The 18,960-nt window shown below is 47.3% G+C and overlaps 1 protein-coding gene across 7 annotated transcripts in view; it reads right to left on the bottom strand.

Annotated features, from left to right (window-relative positions):
- The window catches only part of Pgant5 (polypeptide N-acetylgalactosaminyltransferase 5), a 274,060-nt gene that overhangs the window by 14,273 nt on the left and 240,827 nt on the right, over positions 1–18,960 (bottom strand). For all 7 annotated transcript variants that reach the window (XM_077698473.1, XM_077698472.1, XM_077698475.1 and 4 more), the window contains 4 exons: positions 12,462–13,548; positions 5,985–6,153; positions 5,058–5,224; positions 1,089–1,144 (listed from right to left, as the gene is read on the bottom strand). In XM_077698473.1, the coding sequence (XP_077554599.1) occupies positions 1,089–1,144; positions 5,058–5,224; positions 5,985–6,153; positions 12,462–12,678 (609 nt within the window). In that variant the 5' untranslated portion in view covers positions 12,679–13,548. The remainder of the gene's footprint in view (positions 1–1,088; positions 1,145–5,057; positions 5,225–5,984; positions 6,154–12,461; positions 13,549–18,960) is intronic.

The following is an 18,960-nucleotide window of genomic DNA, read 5'->3' as shown; positions in this document are numbered from 1 at the left end:
GTGCCCATCAAGGCAACCTGAAGGGGTAATTGGTCTTTTGACAGGATGTGATAAAATCTAAAGACCAAGCACGGGATGAACAGAAAGAAGACTGTTTATGCTGTCCTCATGGTTTTCACATTTTATCCCATCATACATTGTGTCTTTCCCACCAGGAACTTTCGCCACCAACAGCTTGAGAATATCAGGACAGAAAGTGCACAACTGAAATTTCCAGCTCATATACCAAAACCACCAGACGTTCGTCGGTCGTCCAGCGTACGTCCATTCCGGCTCTAGCGGACGTCCTTTGGACACCAGTTCCAGAGCCGATGGACATACCATGTGCATCCGTGAGACGTCCGAAATTGGGTATATTTTGCACGTTCAGTAAAAATGAGGACTCGCACGTTTTATTAATAAGAAGCGTATGTTCCCACAACGAATACTATACCACACAAGACCAACGCACAACCACGCAGACAAGTATACACAAACATGGCAATACTTGCTTCACCGGTTTTGTTAGTGGTTCTCAATTCTTATATACCCTTCCTGTGCATCAACAAAAGATTTTGTTGATGTGCAAATTTTTTTAAATTGAAAAGTGGGGTAGTTGTTCTGTTTTTGCTTTTATATTCAATTTACGCCATTATTTAATGCTTCGTGGTAACCTTGCACATCCACGGGCGGATGTCCTTTTTGGACATACGAAAATGTATATCCTTTGTACATCCGTTGCTGGATGTCCACTGTACGTCCAAAAATGTACATCCAAACATGGACGTACAGTGGACGACGTCCAAACTTGACATTGGATGTTTGGCTGTTTTTCGGACGTTCCACAGCATGCTTGGAATTGCTTGGGTACCCACGTAAAACTCACGTGCATGATGGCAATAGTATTACTTTGATGTTTGCAGCAGTTTTTGGGCGACTAATGGCGCTCATTGCCCTTTGTTGGCCTTGCGCTATAAAAACCGATCATCATCATCATTCAGCAGTTTTTAACAAAGGCTAAACTTGGCATAAATGCAGGTGCCCATACACAACCTTTCTATTACACTAACCAGTGCAAACCATAAGCTCACATAAACGTGAATCTTTACCTTGACAGGAACTTCCAGTTTGACGACGTAGTCCTCCAGTTTCTTTCCCAAATGCTCTGCAAGTAGAAAACGCAATGCAGCTTCTTGAGAAGTGAAGAAATTGGACGATATGCAAACCCTTATCAGATGTTTAAAGACTGACATAATACAGGATAAGCTTATAATTGTAGCAAACGCAGAATAAAATAGTAATTATTATAAAAAAGGTTTAGTGAGGAGAAAACAATGAAAGAAAGCCTCAACATTAGCTTGTACTTCTCCAGTTGAGTTCTATGTATCCAAATAGCAGCACAACGATGCTCAGCTTGGTTTGAGTTTTGCATTTCCAGTCAATGAGTACCTACTGATGGCAGTGATCAGAAAAAATGTAGAGAACCACACTACGCATTTTCCAGCACTAGGAACCTTAGAGAGAAAGTGAGTACCAAAGTCACTCTGGCCCACACAGGCATGCCACAAGTGCAATGTGCAGCACTGGTACTTCAAAACAAGTGTGGCCGTACTCCCTATAATTGCATTCTCAGAGGGCAGGAGGTTGCAATGTCAACCAGAATGCACTGCCACCTGTGACGTCACTGCTTCACTTCCCGCCACAAACCTGCCATAAAACCCTCGTACAATAATGTACGAGGTTTTCTTTTTCAAAGTATTACCACGTGGACTTTCTGCCTCATACTTTGTGTGGATCCCAAAGTTTTTAGCCAAAAAATTTGCAGTTACGCTTTCGTTGTTCTTCGGTGCTACCACTATCAAGGCTCGTAGTAGAAAATGCGTCAGCTTGCAGTGGCGCCAGTAGGCCCCCCTTTTGTTTCTGGTGCAAGCACTTTGCCAACTTTGCAAAGTGCTTGCACCAGAAGTCCACCAAACCTGTCGAGACGAGTGGGAATTGCGCCACAGGGCGGCAGGAGTTTGGAGTCACCATGGGTAGCGTTTGCAGCAGGGAGGAGCAAAAGAAGGCAATTTTTCCCGAGCCAAACAACAAAGTCTTTCCTGGGACTGAACAGAAGCTGATAGCCACCGTGCAATGCCAATTTGCTGCCCACCTGGTGGAGAACATGAGCTGCTACGAGCAAATGCAAGAGAAATTGCCCAGGAAAAGACACTCCACGGAATTACTTAAGGCCAGCAAAACTGGGTGTTGCGTTATACATGCCACCCTAGATTTTCTTTAAATAACTGGATGCCAATTCGCAGAAACTCCTCGAAAGCTGTGAGGAACACCTTGTAGCTTTTCAGTGGCACGTGATAAAACTGCAGAAGATTGTTTACTTTTAGCTGGGCCAAATCGGCAATGCTGATAAGGTGCTAGTGTACCTGGCACGTAGTCAGCACTCACAGCGCGCAAGAAAGACTCCAAGAAAGTTTGCATAAGGCCGACTAACAGTGAGAAGGCATAGGTCCCAACGGATGGGTCCAAAAAATGAGAAGTTTCTGAACAATGTTGTACAATGCCAAAACAAAAGGTGGATGGACGAAGCATTAATGGGTGCTTGACTGGATAAAGTCTGCCTGGCATTGCTAGCCTGGGGCACTTCTCAGGTTCCCATTACGAGTTGTGCTGGATGCTTTTTGATGTCACCTGGTCTATTATGGGAAAAAACTATTGCGCGAATCGTGCACCGAACTTGTCATCATTATCGCAGGGATGACATCCCACCTGCAACCCTTGGATGTTTGCATTTCACAAGACCTATAAAGACTGGTTCAAGTGCCGCTACTTAGAGTGAATGAGGTTGGAAGGCCCAGAAGTTGGCTGAAATAGGCTCTAGCAGGATCGCAGATGCTTAGGCCAATGTCTCCAAGGAGCTCATCAAATGCTGTCTTAGAAATGCGGCATCTCAAATGCCCTTGACGGCACTGAAAAGTATACTTTCTTCGGGAAGAAATCTACAGCAAGGAATTTAATGAAGACAGTGCTAGTGAAACAGGCAACGACTGAATATTAACTGTAATGCAAACAAATGCTTTCTGCGAGCTTGCCTGACTTGCATTATATGAAAATGTACCATTTTCTTTTTATTTTTATTTTTCTGTCCCCAAATTGCACCTTGTATAATATGCGGGTGTATTTTACGCAGGCGTTTACTGTAATGAAAGACAGTTTGCTTCTGGCTCACCACCTGTCCTCTGTTCCTTTCATGGCCCAAAAATCCTTTGGATGCCTCAATTTTCAAATTAAAAATTTCGAATGTGAAAGTTTAATACGCCAAAGCTACACCAGGGTTTCGAGGTGCGCCATAGCGGAGGGCTCCGGATTAATTTTGACCACCTGGGGATCTTTAACGTACACAGAAATGTCAACACATGGGTGTTTTTGCTTTTTGCCTTCATCTGAAAAGCAGCCACTGTGGCCAGGGCCAAACCCCCATTTTTTGGCTGAGCAGTACAGCACCTTAGCCACTAAGCCATGGCAGTCGGAGGGTGCTCAGCTTTTACCAACCAATGCCTGGCCACATGAGAACATGCAATTACTGCATTCATTTAGAAGTTCACTCTCGCCAGTGCAGCACTGGCAAAGTGCACTACCCGAAAGATGCAGCCCTAGCACCAAACACACTTGTTCAGCAAAACTGTGTTTTTTTTAATGGTTACGCCACGAAAGGCTGAACACACTACAGTGTTGCCACATCGTCTGGATGTCAAGTTCTAAGCAGCAACTGCTTTAGACTGCACGTTTCTGCGTTGTGCACACTCCTCCGCTATGTCGCTCTGGAGCTAACTGCCGCTGAAGCTCATATGACTCATATAAAGTTGGAAGTTAGCGCTCTGTGTGTCGTCGTCTGTGTCCCTGTCCTCGTCTGTGCTGCGCTTCAGTACGCCAGATGTATTAACTCGCCCAAACCAATACTCTCCTGAACTGATATAGTGCATTATCGGCTATAGCGAACTAAATACGAACTTACTTTGGTCACGCTTCATTTCAGTAACGCTCATTCTTTTTACAACGAAACCGTAATCGCGACAGCCACACGCGATATCGGCTATAACAAAAATATTTGGTTCGCACAAGGCTTGAAACTTGAAGAAAAGGCCATTTCCTGCGTGGACATTTTGGAAAGCAAGCTTCATCCTGCAGTGCTGTGAAAAACCACCAGCCGAAGGTCACATCCTTCTTCAAATAAATAAGAACGCTGGCCGGTTTTGCCAAAAAAAAACTTTGTTCTGTTGTAACTTCACATTGTCATGTTCCACTTCATTTAGTTTTAGATGCCACAAGGAGGCAGGTAAATATTACTTTATTCACAGTGTGTTCTGAGCCTAGCATAATGCTTTTCAGTATCAAGGAATATTGCGCGAGTCAGATAACCGATTTGTCAGAGCCGATTTTTACAGCTACTGTTACAACAAATTTCAGATATAAGAACTAATTTACTGCCCCGGTACTACTACTTTATAACGAGGTTCAACCGTACTCAGGATGGCACAGGGCATGTGCACAAAACTACTCAAAAGTGAACCGCCGCGGTGGCTCAGTGGCTAAGGCGTTGTGCTGCTGAGCACGAGGTCGCGGGTTCGATTCCCGGCAGCGGTGGCCACTTTTCTGATGGAGGCGAAAAGCAAAAATGCCCGTGTGTACGAGATTTCGGCGCACGTTAAAAATCCCCAGGTGGTCAAAATTAATCCGGAGCCCTCCACTACGGCGTGCCTCATCGCCTGCGTTGCGTCGGCACGTTAAACCCTACAATCAATCAACTACTGAAAAGTGCGCGGCAAATAAAACAAAGCCCTAACTCTCAATCCTTCACAGATGCTTGCGCCCATCCAGTAGAGTGGCCTGTGCGTCTTAAAGGATGTGGTATAAACGACAGCATCTTTAACTCAGCAGCTTTAAAGTGACAACTTAGTTATTGTTATGTTTCATCTTGCGCACACAGCCAATGTTCCATTCCTGCCCCCCACCCAGCAACGTGTCAGCACAATTCCCCAACTGGTGCGCAGACACACACACACACACACACACACACGCACCCCTTTCGCTGGCATCATCCACCAGGATGATCTCCTCGAGCAGTGCCCGCGGTGCCGTCCGGATCACACTGTGCACTGTCCGCAGGAGCGTGGACCAGGCCTCGTTGTGGAACACAATCACCACCGATGTTGTGGGAAGCTTCTCCGGGTACACCTTCTCCTTGCACCTGAACAAAGCAGGACGCAAAACTGAGTTCGAAGTTCAAAGTTCAAAGTTTATTTCAAAAGCACAATGGTATGTGTTACCTAGTGTAGGTATAAAAGGGGAGGTCCCAAGGTTAGAAACCGCAGGTGGAGCTTGGCAGAAAGAGAATGAAGGAGTCCATTTGCAAGCACAATTGCTCAACCAACCATCGACTCTTTCCAATCATGTACGGCTCTCCATCTGAATGCTCTTCCAGTCCAGCGTGCTTCAGGCATAGGCTACCAACAACATGTGAACGAACGCTTCGATTTAGGTGGCTCATGTCCGGCGACTCGGTGCAGTTTTACCGTTCAAAGTATTCAAAGTTTTGGAATATTCGAAATTTGCGAAATTCGAAATCATAGCAACTATCTGAAAATTAATTTAGCTATCCAGACAAATATGTGCATGACTGAAATAAGCACAATGAAATTAGACACAGGAGTAAATTTACAATCAGTAATGCCTTAAGCGAAATAAAAAAAGCATTAAGATCTATAATATTGGCGATGGAACCTTTCTTTTTGATGTTTAAGCTCTCCTCGCATTTCCCTCAGGAATGTCTTAATTCCCTGTTACAAAGCACGTTGAAAAGAAGTAAAAACATCATGTACACACACCCGGCTTTATTTTTAAAGGTTTTAGAAAGTTGTTTGGCAATTAGTAGCCTGATTTCACATCTCCCAAGTTAACAAGATGCTGGAAATACTAGGCAGAATTACCACAGCGCACTGCATACGTACTTTTCCAACCTGACGTCAGGCAGTGACCGGTTCATGGCAATGCGGTCGCTGGCCAGCAGGTTGAACTGGTTCAGCTTGAACTTCTCCTTCTTGAGTGCCTCCTCTTCAGGGCCAATCTCGACGCCATGGCCGCGCTCCCCAGGCCAGTCAGCAGGGTTCTCGCCCAGCACTGTGACACCACGAGAAAGAAGAAGAGATGACGAACAATCGCACCTTTAAAATGAGACAGTTGCCTTGGGGCTGGTTCATCATCATCACCATAATCGTAATCATCACCCTACAATGATAAAGGCCAACCATATGATAAAGGAACTGCAGTAGCTGAAGTGCTACTGCAGTTCCTTTTTTTTTTTCGGGAGCCTTCTCTCTCATGTTAAAGCAAATTTAACAGAAAATCCAGCCTTTTTTGAATGCTTTAAACTTCTACAACTTCACGATGAAAAAATTTGGGGTAGATTCCGCCGTTAAGAAGGCTAACTACTTAATCAGACGTGTTTTCCACCACCAGACACGTTTAAAAACTTTGCACAATCAGGGGCCGCATCCTATGAAGTCAGTGGAGGGGAAATGCTGCATTGCCAGTTCTCAACAAACTGTGCTGTCATAGTGAGAACAATGTACAGAGTGATATTTATGAGGCTCTTGCAAGAGCCAGTGCAAATAAGGCTGTCTCTCCCCCTTTCCCTCCATTAAGCTCTCTCTCTCTCTCTCTCTCTCTCTCTCTCTCTCTCTCTCTCTCTCTCTCTCTCTCTCTCTCTCTGAGTGCGTGCGTGTGTGCGTGTGCATGCATGCACAGCAGTCACCTTAGGCAGAACTGTGACGAAGCCAAAAGTGCCTAAATTGATTATTTAAGATTAACAGTCTCGGCCACAGATTTTTATTGAACTGTACGTATACAATCGCAGCACACAAATGCTAATCGTTTAGGTTTATTTGTTGGCTTAAATTTTCCGCGGGTGACCACACAACATACACAGGCCTTTGGCCAACTTGAAATACTAGCGGCGATATAGAGATGCAGAAATATTAGCTCTCAAGTGAATTTTCACCGGCGGCATCGACGATGCAGAACGTTGGCTTCGCAGCATAGCACCCTTGTAAAGTTGGCTTTCACGCAAGAAGGAGAAGTTGTGCGATAAAGCCAAGGACACACAACTGGCACAAAGCCATTGCGCGAACTAGTTTCGGCAGCGGGAGAAAATTTATTTGAAAATACGCCTCGCACTAATTTCGTAGAATCTTCTGCCTTGTACCTGGCACACCTATTGTTGAGAACAGAATTACCCATCTAAAGGAAGGCTTCAAAATTCCAGCTCGGGCGGGGGAAAAAAAAACTTGCATTGCGTGGCGATTCCATGTATGCATAACAAACCCTAAACAACGTACTTCAGAAAATAACTAATATAATTAGCAATTAACAACAACAACAAACAATTACTGCAGCTATAGGCTTGCTACAAAAGTTCCGAGCGCACAAGATCATGCGTCCAATTCTCTGCCTCACGTGGCTATTCATCTGTTAATGCTTGCTGCAGCAAACCCGACCATGCGTACGTACGCGGGCCGCGGCAAATTGCCTTCCCTTTAACTTTACCTCGCTATTTCCTTACATCGCAATACGGGGGAGGCAGTGGCCCCTCAAACTTTTTAGGCACGTAAGAGAGAGGAGGGGGTGAAATATAGAAGGCTCTGCAGCCTGTGGCCAAATTTCAACTACCACTTATAATTACTTTTCTGCCGCGTTCGATGGCTCAAGCTCACAAGACCTCGACACCATGCTCTCACCACGACCATCAGTGACTATGAACGAAAGTTAAAAAAAAAAAAAACAGGAATGTTATGTGGGGTACGCCCACTGCCCCCCAATGTGCTTTAAGTTGTGAACAGACTTTTTTTACTTCATTTTTCGCTCGTTAATTATCCTCTTCTCCCTCCATTTCTCCTTTTTTTTTCTTTCTTGTCTTTGGGGTGTTGAGCCACGAGTGCCGAAAAGCGAAATTCAAGGCGTAAGAAAACTGTTTATTGGCGATGCTGCCAGCTTCCGAACCGTTCCCTGCCAGATTCGATGCACGAGCTCCCGTTCCCTTCCCTACTGCCTCGTCGTATTCGTGGTCGGAGGAGGCAGCGGGTCGAGAGATTGAACAGGGCGAAAGAAGAGTAGAGCCGCCTCTGAAATGGAATTCCGCGTACGCCACTGGTCGAAGTTGATCAATTAACCTTCAGCTACGGCACTCCTAGGCCTCTCATAAATGTATTTTCGGAGTGTAAATCCGCCCATTCGAAGCAGCCGCAGATGGCCAGTTTGGGTGTGCCGGTGGGGCAGGGTGACTGCGCGCAATTCGTTGACACGCGAGCCACATCAGCTGAAACAAAGCAAACCAACTCAGGCTGACAGCGAATTCAAAACCTTTCCTTTCCCCTAAGTACAGCCGGTAAAACGCTTGTCTATAACAGCGATTTCAACTTCAACCAGCTACATCCGAAAACTGCCGAAACATACTCGTTCCAAACATGTCGGAGGCAAAAGCGAAGGGCTAACACTTCAGAATTCCGCAGTAGTTTTATTCAAATCCCGCTCCGGCGGGGCAGGATAGGGCTGAGAGTACGAACTCTGTGTTATAGACAAGCCTTTTACCGGCTGTACTCATATAATGTGCGTGTATCTACGTATGTGAGCGCGCGTGTGCGTGCGCGCAAACTGAGAAGGCCAGCGGCGCCACCAACCAAAGTCGACGAGCGCGGCGCGGCAACTTCACAAGGAAGAGCAGGAGGAGGGAGGGCATGTCGGGACGACGCACTTAGCGCTACTGCCGGCCACTGCTTTCCCTCACAGCGCAGCGCGGCGCAGCGTAATGTATGTTCCGGGGCAATCTCTCCGCCATCTATCAAAGCGCGCTGCTGCGCTCGCGAAACTAGCGCGGGGGCTCCTCATCCGCGCATCGGAGCGTTCTTGCGCGACGCGTTTCGCTAGGGCGCGCTTCCACGCACGCTCTTCGTCCTCGCACGCCGGCCCCGGCAGGCATCCGGGGATTTTTCTCGCCGTTCTACGAGGGGGCTGGTCTTGCGCAGCTGCGACTGTTCTCTGGAATAACTTTGCCGCACGTCGCGTGCATCTAAGGCTAGCGCCTCGGTCTGGGACACGAGCAGCGACACTGGCCGGCCGAGTAACGGAACAATGTTGCGTGGTGAAGCTGTTGTGCCAGGGAGGGAAGAATGCCACGGAAGCCACGCTGCAATTGACGGGCATTCGCTCACGGTAACGAAGCGGAGGGGAGGGGAGCGGGGGGGGGGGGGATAGAACATGCTTCCTGGTACGGTAAACAATAAATATCAGCTAAATAAAACGTGTCCACACGCGGAATTCAGTTTCACCCACGGACCTATGAAAAAGAGCTGGGCGTCCGAGTCCTCACAACAAACTCCCCTGCAATACACACTCGTATGCGGAGTATGTTGTTTCTTAAAGTGCCCAAAATAGGTGCGTAAGAAAAAAATTCACACCTAGCGAATAAATTTCGCTAGGTTTTGCTTTTTCGTACTACGGAAAAAAACTCGCTGAGAGATACATCCATGCACATCGTATCGGCAAACTGCACAGTCGGCCGCACACGTGTTGCGGCAGAAGTGCGAAAACAAGCCTTGAAAAGTACTGCTTGGTTACCACAAAGTGCTCCATAACATTACATACAGATGTAGTTGTCATGCTAAGAAGGGCACTTTTAACGTTCGCCGACTTTTCTAACGAGCCTGACGACTGCTGCTGTCACGCGCTTCATATAGCCATTGGGCATCGCTAAATGCTCCCAAACGACAAACCACGGTGCATAAAAGGGATATTTTCTTTAAAAAAAAAAACCTCATCTTAAAGTTATGTGCACGACAAGAAGCGCACAATATGGAATATGCATTTTCAAACATTTAACCAAAGGAAACCTCTATATATTTCGTTCAAGTTAGATAATTCTATATGAGATTTCATTTGACTGCGACTTTCTTAAAGCTAAGCAGGAAGAGAGTATCGACAAATCGACGCAAGCAGAACCGGACTAAATTGCAAACTTAATTGAAAGAGGTCATATATATGTCAGTGTCAGATAAATGCCGAGTTAATGGAGCATTCACTGAATGAGCACTGAAACAGCCTCCGCGAGAAATGTATATATAAAAGCTGCGTTCGAAATGGAAAGAGCATTTCTAGCAAGAAATCATAATTTCCAGCTTCATTTCTGACTAGATTATTAGATTCTAGCTGGAATCGACAACTTTCTAACTAGAAAAATTATTTGTCTAGCTAGAAACGATTATTTCCAGCTTGCGGTTTTTTTCCTTCTAGCTGGACTGACAAATGCTAGCTAGAAGTAAATCTCAATCCAGCTAGAAATGAACTAGAAACTGAATTTCTGGCTAGAAATTCTGCTATTTCTAGCTAGAAATCTGCTATGTCTAGCTAGAATATTTCTAGCTAGAAGAAATTTCTGGTTCAATAATCCAGCTAGAAAAAAACATATTTTCACCTGGGCGATCGAGTTAGTAAATTCAATTGTTGGGGGTTTAAGGCGTCGAAGCTACACTTGAGCTATGAGGCGCGCCGTATAGTGGAGGGCTCCGGATTAGTTTTCAACACCACGGGTTCTTCAACGTGCGTCGAAATCTCGGCATACGGGCGATCTCGTTTTTCGCCTCCATATGAAAAACGAAAACCGAACGGGACCGAACCCGCGTCCTCAGGCTCAGCAACCCTACTTTCTTGAGTAAAGGCCGACCGAGTGTGGCGGGGTACTGGGCACGAATAGCGTTGCGTGATCCTACAATGTCTCTAAGTGAACCTTACCATTTCCGAAGTCCAGAACCATCCACGAACCCGGTAAGCTGGTAACATTGTATAATTGCTTGATCTAACACTCTGAAATAATTTGTCACCACTCACTCCCCTCTGTAACGCCCCTGGACACTGCAGGTACATAAACGAATGAATAAAATATTCCACAGCCGCCACTATTTTTCACTTAGCGTTGATCAACGACGATTAATTTCTGCTCCAAACGCCTTAACATCCGACCCGTCAAACATGATTTTAGGAGCAGGAAAAAAATACGTTAAACAGAATTTTATCAGCCTTAGCGAGCACTGTTGGCAATGACGCAGGTAAATTTTAAAGCGAAGCTGTCTAAGGCTAGTATGCAAAATTTTATGGCGTCCGCATTAAAAAAAAAAAAAAAAAGACGCAATGCGGGAAATCAAGCTTACAAAGACCAAGCTTACACCGATAAGGCCCTAGAGTCTTCGCATTCTGATAAGACGGCGCATATCGCGCCCAAGAAAAATTCCTTCCAGCAGTGCATTTGTGTTTAGAAGTGAAGCCAACTTTAAGAAGATCGGTGCAAAGGCGTGGTTAGCGTCACTAAATGAAGGTTTCGCTTATTTAGTGGCTCTAGGCGCGGTCTTGCAGAGTGATTTCAAGGGTTAACAAAATTCGGGTAAAAAAAATCTGAGTATTCTCACGGCAAGAAGAGAGCTGTGGGCCAAACTTCTGGGTGAAGAAGAAAATATGCGGGGAACACATGCCGCGCGGGTTCTCTTTTGGCCGACATATTGTAAATAGTGTAAACACATCGTTTGCATCTTCCATGGTTCATTTGCTGGGTCATGCTGCCACTTAACAATCTTCAGTAGATATACGAAGGTGAAAAAAAAAAAAAGTTTCTTTTGGTAAAACCTTTCGGTTACATCCCGGATTAGATTTTGTGAGCACCCATTTATTCTTTCGATTTGCATTAAACACGTTCGCAAAGCGGAAATTTCGTTATGGCTAGGGCTGCAGCGTATACCTCTCGCTTACAATCAAGTCGAACAGGCGGTGTTGCTCTTTACTCCGCAGTTATCCTCCCGAAATTCGCCGGTACCTCGTCGTTCTGAAGAGAGTCGGTATCCGGCTTGTTGTCAGCGGCGAGTAGCCGCTGACAGACAAGGGATACTTTTAATACTTTTACAATACAAGGGATACTTTTAATGCATAGCACTAGAACGTCCACGCGAACGGAAAAACATCCGTCCGTTTGTGTACGACGGACACCTGGCGCGGGACCAATCAAATGAGAGGAGGAGGCGCTGCGCGCGCCTGACTGGGGCCCCGCACAAAGTTGGCACTCTACCAGTTCGACTGTCACCACTTCGCTCCCAGACAGGCAAGTCCGGACGCGATCGTGCGTTCGTGTTAGTGGCCGCGTTTGTGTTAAGCGCAGTTAAATTTAACGACGGACGCCGCCTGAGAATCACTCACTGGCAACCATCCAATAATAATAATAATAATAATAATAATAATAATAATAATAATAATAATAATAATAATAATAATAATAATAATAATAATAATAATAATAATAATCTTTATTTGCGGAAAGCTTATAGCTTACAGACACAGAATCACTCCTCTTCCCCCCTACCGTTGTCCATCACACAAAAAAGCACAACACTCACCGACGGGTGCCCAGCTCCGGAACTCTCCCCGGGGTCCCGACTGCTGAGACTTGGGGGGCGGAAGCCGCTCGGCGCCGCCACCGGTCTTGGAGAGGCAGCCGGACCCGATGCACTCGGTGTAGTACATGAGCAACACCGCCGCCACACCGAACCACACCAGCGACGTCACCAGAATCACTTTGCACGTGTGCAGCCGCAGGACGCGCACGCGAAGCATTGTGGCGGCACAGAATCCTCCCACACGCCCAGCACAGCACAGACGCGCACACTACAGCTGCGCAAGCACGGTACACACACGGTCCGCCACGACGGGCGATCGAGATCGAAGAGCCTCTCCCTCTCGGTCACGTGCGAGGAGGGAGAAGAGTCAGGCGGCCGTCGTCTTCAGAAGGTTCGCGTCACGGAGAACTCGGAACGACAGGCCGGAGCGTGGCAGCGACTTGGCCGAAACGACGACGACGACTCATGAATTAGTGCTCGAGTCGCGCTAGTCAAGACGACGGTCGAGCGCTGTTTGCGACCCTCCTTTAGACGAGCCAACGTCCTAGGCAGCAGCATCTTCGCTCCGCTCGAATAGAGAAGAAAACGGCGGCGGGGACAGCAGTCTACTGCGCTCTCGGGCAGCATGCATCTTTAACGGAATCCGCATCGGTTCGATTTGGCGAGGCTGCGCGAAAACGAGAGGGGAGCCGGCGGAAGGAGGAGTTTGTGGAACAGCAACAAGCGCATAAATAAGCTAACCTGGACGCGCGAACACTTTTCCCCCCTTCTTCCTCCTCCAGACGTGGAGGGAGGCAATCGCCAATTGAGGGCAACGGCGAAGAACCGAATAAAAAGGAGAAAGTTGAAAGTAAGGAGAAAAACCTAAGAGAACCGAGGCAAAGAAGGGCCGAGTAAGTTGGTCATAATGCGAGCCTCGTCGTCATCGTGGCAGCCTGGAGGTGGGCTTCGCTGCAGTGACGGACAGCCGGGCACACGGTGAAGCAGCTGTCGCAGGGGTAACTGGACGGGCCGTGGTTCAACATTGAGGTTCGGCTGCGAGCCAGGCCAGTTTGGCGGCTTTCAGCGGGGCCTCCTCGTGTTCATCCTGCGAAAAAAAAAAAAAAAAAAGAAAGAAAGAAAGAAAAGAAAAGAAAAAAAGAACAGGAAGTCAGCCGCCGCTGGCAACCCAGCTAAGCAAACAACTAGAACAAAAGGGACCACATCGAAACACCTTCGCCGTTCTCTTACAACGGAGTAGCGACAAATGCGTAAAAACACGCGGGATATATTTTTTTTTTTTGCTGTCTACCACGCCAAACTTATGCTATTGAAGGAGCCGTGTGTACCCAGCCAACGCGCGAAACAGCTTTCCGAAATCTATAGGCACCTTGCACTGCTATTCTACGTGGAAGGTCTTGAACTCCTTTTAGAAAGTGCCTTTGATACCTGTCACTGTAGGCTACCATATCACTGCGGCCGAGCCACAGAACAGATCCCTCCATCGCTGTTTACCTGTAACTTGTTGTAGACAAAGTTGAATTTTTCCCTTTCCAGGCGGCTGCCTAATTATTCTTTCATGCGTGTTAATTGTGACTGAGTATTATTTTCGGTTAAAGATATGGTTAAAGATTCGGTTAAAGATACATTGCTAAAGAGTGGGCTAAAGATATGGCCGAATCCAGAGAAACTAAATTGCATTGAGAAAAACCTTAATCCTGTCCTGAGTCGAAACAGTTCCGGGACGATCGACTCGGCAGAAAGGGCTCAGGTTGGGTTAGTGAAATTTGTCAGCTGACAAAACAAGCCTCGGCCCTCAGCTCAGCTTCGAGAGCTAGAGATTACCGGAAATAGCAGCTCCGAGACGGAGCAGCCGTGAACGCAGACGCGGCCACGGAAAACTAGGCGTTTCGAGAGAAACTCGCAGTTTCAAAAGGTCGAAAAATCGCCCGTTATTTGTGAACGGGTAATCCCTGAAGTCAAAAAGGGGGGCCGACGCTGAACCGGCTGCACCACCATTCTTATCCCTGAAGTTGGCACAATAGTTGTCGGGCCAATGGCACACTGAGAGGGAGGGACAGAAAAGGTAGACTTCATGCTTTACGTGTTGGTTTCTACCGGCAAGAAAAAACTTCTTTAGTCGCCGAACAAACGCCGCGAAAGCTTTACAAGGTTTAGTATTTCTGTTAACACAAACTTAGTTTGCCTTCAATACGCACTTTAAAAGGAATAAAGGTGATATTTTTTTAAGGTGATGTTTGTAAAGCCCCCAACAACACGATTGGAGTAAAATGTCCTTTTATCGAGTGACTAATTTTACAACAATACCGGAGTAAAACACTGAATTCTAAAAGTCGTGCTGTTATGGTCAGAGCTCTAAAACCTATTCTAAACACATTTCTGTGAGGGTACTCCATATTATGCTTGAGTAATCAAGGTTAAAGAGTTTCTATACGAGCAATGACATTACAACAGCTGGTCCCAGGAGGTAAAACGCATTGCCAGGGCTTTTCTCTAACAAAGAGCTGATGATAGTTGTGACCAGGTTAGAAATTTAGGCGAGCCATTTAACCTGTTTAACGAGGTTTCACGGCACGCAATCCTTCCATCCCACAGCGAGAAAAGCGTATACGCGAGGATAGAGGCGGCTCAGAGCAAAGATTATGCAAAAGCAAAAACAGAGAGCGTTGACAATTTTTAACAAAAAAAAAAAAATTCTGCCCTGCGGTTAAAACTACCAGCGCTTCGGTACCGGCATATAGCTCCGTCAGCGAGTGTGCGAGCAGAGTTAACGCTATAGCGAGGAGCTGGTAAAAGCGGAGCGATTTCAGCGCACCTATAATAAGACGCGGCGAGTGGCGCGTGATTAACGATCCTGACCCAAGGCTCTGAGCCGTGAGCCGACGTTGCAAAACCATCGCAGACGCGACACGAAGCGACATCGCTTAATCAATGTCGCGCGTGTGCGGTAGCTTTGGCTCCTAACCAACTCAAATGAGGCGAGAAGCGCAGAAGCCTAACTAGTTGCACCGCTGCCCGAAAGTTTCGTAAACGCTCTAGCGAAGCGAGAAAGCGGGAAAGGGGAAAAAAGCGCGAGGCCACGGCATAATCTGAAATGATCGTTATCTTAACGTCACTCACCTCAACAGAGAGAGAGAGAGAGAGAGAGAGAGAGAGAGAGAGAGAGAGAGAGAGAGAGAGAGAGAGAGAGAGAGAGAGAGAGAGAGAGAGAGAGAGAGAGAGAGAACTACGGGGCAACTCTGCTTTCTCTTATGATGCGAGAACGCGTGAGCACCACCTCTGACGTAAAGACGTAAAAGTGTACGTTTTCTTTTTTTTTTTCTCTGTCCGTCATCTTGAGCCATACTCAGCGCAGTTTCCCTTCAAAAGATGTTAGTGTTGCGGGGTTTAGTGTCGCAGGGTTTATTGTTTCTGTGTTTCGTGTAGCTGAGTGTATGATGTCGCGAAACACCGCGAGACGACGAACACCAATATTTCGACATTTGCTTCATCATCGTCATTTCTGTGCACATATCTGTAGCAGACTTCGGATTATTACGGTACAAACAACGAAATTACAAAATTCGTTGCATTTACCTGTAATTTCGCAACGAAATGTTAACGTCTTTTAAATATAGGGGCTTGGGGGTGTACTAGAATGCTTATTAGCATGCCGCGATAGTCGATTGATTGATTGACTATCCGGGTTAACGCGCCGACGCTACTTAGGCGATGAGGTGCGCCGCAGTGGAGGGCTCCGAATTAATTTCGACCACCTGGGGATCTTTAACGTGTGCCGAAATCTCGTACACACGGGCGTTTTCGCTTTTCGCCTCCATGAGAAAAGCGGCCGCCGCGGTCGGGATTCGAACCCGCGTCTTCGGCTCAGCAGCACAGCGCCTTAGCCACTGAGCCACCGCGGCAAGTCGTGCCACGCTAACTGCAATTACCGTATATCAACACAGGCCGACAAAAAACAAGTATCGCGAAGAATCGTAGCGACAAGAACTTTTAATGCTGCTGTTTCAGTTGGTTTCGTTCCATCGCTAGCAGCCTCGTGACGCATACGCGAACGAGAAAACGAGGCGCGATGTGTTTTACAGTTGGGAGTCAGCTACAACTTAACGAGGCGTATCCGAGTGGGCGTTAACACAGCAAAACAACAACTATAAAAGCGCTTCCCAAACCAATTTCATTTCTGGTCCTTTCGCTCCGTCAAGAACGAGGAAAAATACCGCGCGAAAGTAACAAACAACATTCCCGTATAACGACAATCAAGTTAATGGGCTTATAACGTCAGGATAAACGTTATACCACATACACTAGAGTAAACGAAAAAAAAAACTGTCCTTTAATTATCTTTAGGGTGTAAAACGGTTGCGAGTAAACTGTGGTAAAAGGAGGGAAAGAAAGCTTACAGCGCGCTTAGGCTTTGCCTTTAAGTGCGGATTGCGATGGCGCTATCGGCACCTGTTCAACTCGCCTTCTCATTCGCTCCTCATTCCCTTCTGTCACACAACGACGCGTATGAAGACGTACAGTCGGGATCAATTTGAAGGTTATCGCGGGAGCGCCGACCGACCGCGACGACAGCGCCGTTACGTGACACTTTTTAGCATTAGCCACAACGAGATTGTGCTGGGTTTGCACTCCCTTGGCTGTTCCACGCAGTGCGCGCACTACCGCCAGAAACGATAACGGCCACGCTCGTTTCTTTTTTCTTTATTCCTTTCTCCCGTCATCGATATACTTCCCACTGAGACGCAGCCTTCTCAGGGCAACTATGTCAGCACGCCGGAGCATTGTAGCATAAAAAAACAGTAATTTGCTTCCGCAATGTCCAGGTATCTTCGGTGTTATCAAATCGCCGAGAAACGAAACGCAGATACGTCATCAAAAAAGGAATGAATAAAAAGAATGTGTCAGTCGACCCTTGCAGAAGGGGGTGAGCGAATTCTATGCAACAGCCAAAAGGTGAGAGAGGGTAGCATAATCTCGTCTTCGCGAAGGAAAAAAGTGCCACGGAACGGCGCTGTCGTCTTGCTTTGTCGGTGCTCCCGCAATAACCTTCAAATTGATCCTGACTGTACCAAGCGTGCTTAGCGCGAAAAACCGTTTCAGCGGCCACGTTTGTGCGCTTCAGAGGCGGCACCTGTCGCTATTTTTGTTTCCCGCCAGAGTCGGCATTTTGTCACCATCCTTTCCATTCCTCCTTTCCACTCGCAATGGCTGGGGACTAGATTGTACAACGCGTTCTGGCGGTGGCGGGAGTCAAGGGAGGCAGAGGCAGCTGGCGAGCCGCGCTTCGACTTGCCTCCCAGGTAACGGCACCAGGGTTGCGAAGACGGCTACCTCCCCTCTCGAAGGCAGTTATCTTCACGCGCTCTCTTCACTCTATCGTTCTGTCGTTAGAGCGATCTGTTAGAGAGCGACGGGTATCGACGCGAAAATTGTTCACGCGATAAAATAAGCAAGATAACGTACCCGAAATATTGTGAACGGGATGAGACGGATTGTCATCATATGGCACATCGCTGCCGGTCACCGAAATGTTCACAATTCCTAACAGTTCGCTTGCCTGCTAACGCATTTTAAAAAGGAAAATTCCTTTGTTGCATGGTTGCAGCCCCTCCCCCCGTCGCCTTTACCGCTGCTCCTGCGCCAATGTTGCCGAGGCTGTGACATATTTGGTTAAATTTCCCAGTAAATATGAACAGTGCTTTACTAGGCTACACTTCCCAAGCGTGAAACCGAAAGCCTAGTTTGAAAAAAAAAAGCGAATAAAAGAAAGGAGGGCTGTGGGGGAAGGGAGGTAAGAGAAGTTAAACCACCTTACTCTACTTACTGCCCATCCCATTATACCTAAAAGTCGTTCGCGGTGCAAACGGGACGGACTTCCGGGGACGACGGCCGTCGAAGAGAAAAGGCGGCTTGTGCGGGGCACCGCGGCATCAAGATACTGCCGGCGACGTCCGCCGGCGTGTGCCGCGGGAGGGCAATTTACGGCGCAGAAACGGCGAATGTGATTGGCAAAGGAAAGAAAAAAAAAAAAGAGAGAGAAAGGGTTCGGAGCCGTCAAAGGCGACGCAACCTGCACAAACCGAACGAAAGCACGGCGAGGAACAACAGCTGTGCCGTCGGCAAGTGCTCATCCGACAATTCCCAGCAGCATTGGAAGAGCTGGCGCCAGCGAGGGAGGCCATTTGCTACCGTAGAGAAATAGATAGGATCACCACACGTCTCGGCAAAGATGCATCACCCTTCCTTCGATGCGCGCTTCGGCCGCCCAACCCCCGGCACACGCAGACCCACCCGCAGGCCTTTCACTCCTATTGCCTTCTAGTGTGTGGCGCAAGTGGTCACGAAACCAGCCTAGTTTGAAAGTGTACCGATGTCTTTCGCATACAGCTCCTCACAAAGGCGAAATTCGCTGTCACGATCGACGTAGTGACCTCCTGGGGATCTGCGTTTTTCCCTGGGCTTTCTAAAACCGCCTTGCTGTATGTGATGAAGCGCATAA

This window comes from Haemaphysalis longicornis, unplaced genomic scaffold (genome assembly GCF_048455015.1).
Source record: "Haemaphysalis longicornis isolate Haplotype H1 unplaced genomic scaffold, Haemaphysalis longicornis Haplotype H1 scaffold_2, whole genome shotgun sequence".
In the NCBI taxonomy this organism is placed as follows: Eukaryota; Metazoa; Arthropoda; class Arachnida; order Ixodida; family Ixodidae; genus Haemaphysalis; species Haemaphysalis longicornis.
This window is presented reverse-complemented; position numbering and strand designations above follow the sequence as displayed.